General features: G+C 43.1%; 1 protein-coding gene across 1 annotated transcript in view; it reads right to left on the bottom strand.

Annotated features, from left to right (window-relative positions):
- ganab (glucosidase, alpha; neutral AB) overlaps window positions 1-2051 on the bottom strand; it is an 11748-nt gene that overhangs the window by 4631 nt on the left and 5066 nt on the right. The window contains exons 9-14 of the mRNA XM_035669797.1: window positions 1857-1953; window positions 1593-1773; window positions 1326-1479; window positions 676-911; window positions 364-490; window positions 8-158 (exon numbers count right to left, since the gene is read on the bottom strand). Coding sequence (XP_035525690.1) covers window positions 8-158; window positions 364-490; window positions 676-911; window positions 1326-1479; window positions 1593-1773; window positions 1857-1953 — 946 coding nt within the window. The remainder of the gene's footprint in view (window positions 1-7; window positions 159-363; window positions 491-675; window positions 912-1325; window positions 1480-1592; window positions 1774-1856; window positions 1954-2051) is intronic.

Below are 2051 nucleotides of genomic sequence, written 5' to 3'. Positions count from 1 at the left end.
AAGTTACAAATGAAGAAAGGGCAACAGCAGAAACTTAGCTGCAGATGGCAGAGAGAAAGAAGTTTGCTCGGGACTCACCTCATACTGATCGTAGGCGAACATGCTGGCCCACCAGGCCCTCATGTCTGCACGGGTAAAGTCTGGATAGCCAGCACTACCTAAAAAGGACATCATACATGCCAAGGAGAAAGACGAAGGACGGAAAGGAGCATGAGAGAAAAATTCCTTGTTAGATCTCTGCACACTCAGAAACATGTCGCTACACACTTTGTTTCTCAGTGAAGATCCAGTTCTTAAAGCATATTTACATTTACATATTTGCATTTCTATACATTTTCTGTGGATTGATGTTGTGTCTCTTACCAGGCCAGCACCAGCCCTCATAGTCTCCGCCATCTTTATTCTTGATATAGTATCCTCGAGAGCGGATTTCATTATGGATCTTGTAGTTGCTGTCTACTTTAATATGAGGGTCCACGATGGCCACCATCTGTTAAAAACAATGTTTCATGAAATAAAGAAAAGTGTACCTGCACATCCTTTACTGAGATTTCAGGTAAAGTGAGACAGAAAGCAGCAGAATAAACACTGGGGAACATCTGAAAAGAAAAGCCATTAAATTGTGGATCACAACATCGACTGCAAGCGTGTAGAGTGCTGTTGGATTATCCGTACCTTGCGTTTCTTGTCCACAAGACCCTGCAGCATTTCCTTTGGTGTTGCAAACTTGTGTGGATCCCAGGTGAAGTAGCGTTTGCCATCAGTGTGCTCAATGTCAAGCCAGATAAAATCGTAGGGAATGTCATGCTCGTCAAAGCCCGCATCCACTGTCTGCACGTCTTCCTGGTCGTTGTAGTTCCAGCGGCACTGGTGGTAGGCCAGAGCAGACAGGGGAGGGAAGGACTGGGTGCCTGTGGGGCGACAAGAGGAGGGACGCTGAGAGTGAGGAGGTCAGCCAAACGTATCAGGTAGTAAAACAAAAACTATATTGTGACTTTATTTTCTGTGATTTTTCTTGTTGGAGACAAAAATTGAGCGAATGCCTTTGTGTTTAATGTCTAAGCTACAATTAAATTCTGTTCATATTTACAAACTTTAAGTGTAATGTTTCAATTAATCAATTGTGTCTCTACATAAAAAAGTGTCGGTTCTTGAATTTGTGCATTAAACATAATTAATGTTGATCATATCTAATTAAAAATGTGTCAAAATTGTTTAAGATATTAAAGTTCCTCTGCAGATAAATACAAAAAGTCATGAAGGATCTATTTAAATCAACATATTTGTAAATATTCATGTGAATGGTCAGTCATCTGTCTTCCTACCTGTAAGAGAGGCATACTGAGAGAAAATGTCTTTGGGTGTTGGTCCAAGCATGATGAAGACATCGATGATGCCGCTTTCAGAGATCCAACGCACATCTGTCTGTGGTGTCTCACTGGAGCCCTGCACATAATCCAACATCTTCCCAAACACCGTCTGAGAGAGACAAGAGTGAGTGAGTCACTGGAAATTTGGGCAGCAGGAACTTACTACTGGCTATTGTTGACTAAAACAGTCCCAGAAACTAGGAGAAAGAATAAGGGATGTACCTTTCCAGCTGTGTTGGAACTGATATCCACCCAGGTCTCGGCGGCATTGAGCCAGAAGATGCCTGTGGTCCGGTGGGCGTTGTGGGCCAACATGACTGGGACAGCACCGTAAAGAGCCATTGGGTTATACAGCTCGTACTGGAACACATCCAGGTTGTAGAGCCGATATGGATCTCCATTACTGAAACAGAAAAACACACACTCAGGCTTGATCCGGTGCAGTGAGGACCACGCTGACAATACGGACTTGTTGTTAACACTCACTCTGTTGTTTTGAGCCTGAGAGTGTCTGCGTGTTCCGGGATACCGTAGACGTGCTCAACCCCCGGCAACGAAAAGTCTAAACTAATAGCAGATGGACCTGTAAGGAGAGAGAAACCAGATAATTAAGTCAATTATCCCCCCAAAACATCATCACAAGACTTATTTCAGATATAATACTAAAACCCCTCACTAACA

The sequence above is a fragment of the Morone saxatilis genome, unplaced genomic scaffold (genome assembly GCF_004916995.1).
Source record: "Morone saxatilis isolate NCDOM2014 unplaced genomic scaffold, NCSU_SB_2.0 Contig22, whole genome shotgun sequence".
In the NCBI taxonomy this organism is placed as follows: domain Eukaryota; kingdom Metazoa; phylum Chordata; class Actinopteri; family Moronidae; genus Morone; species Morone saxatilis.
This window is presented reverse-complemented; position numbering and strand designations above follow the sequence as displayed.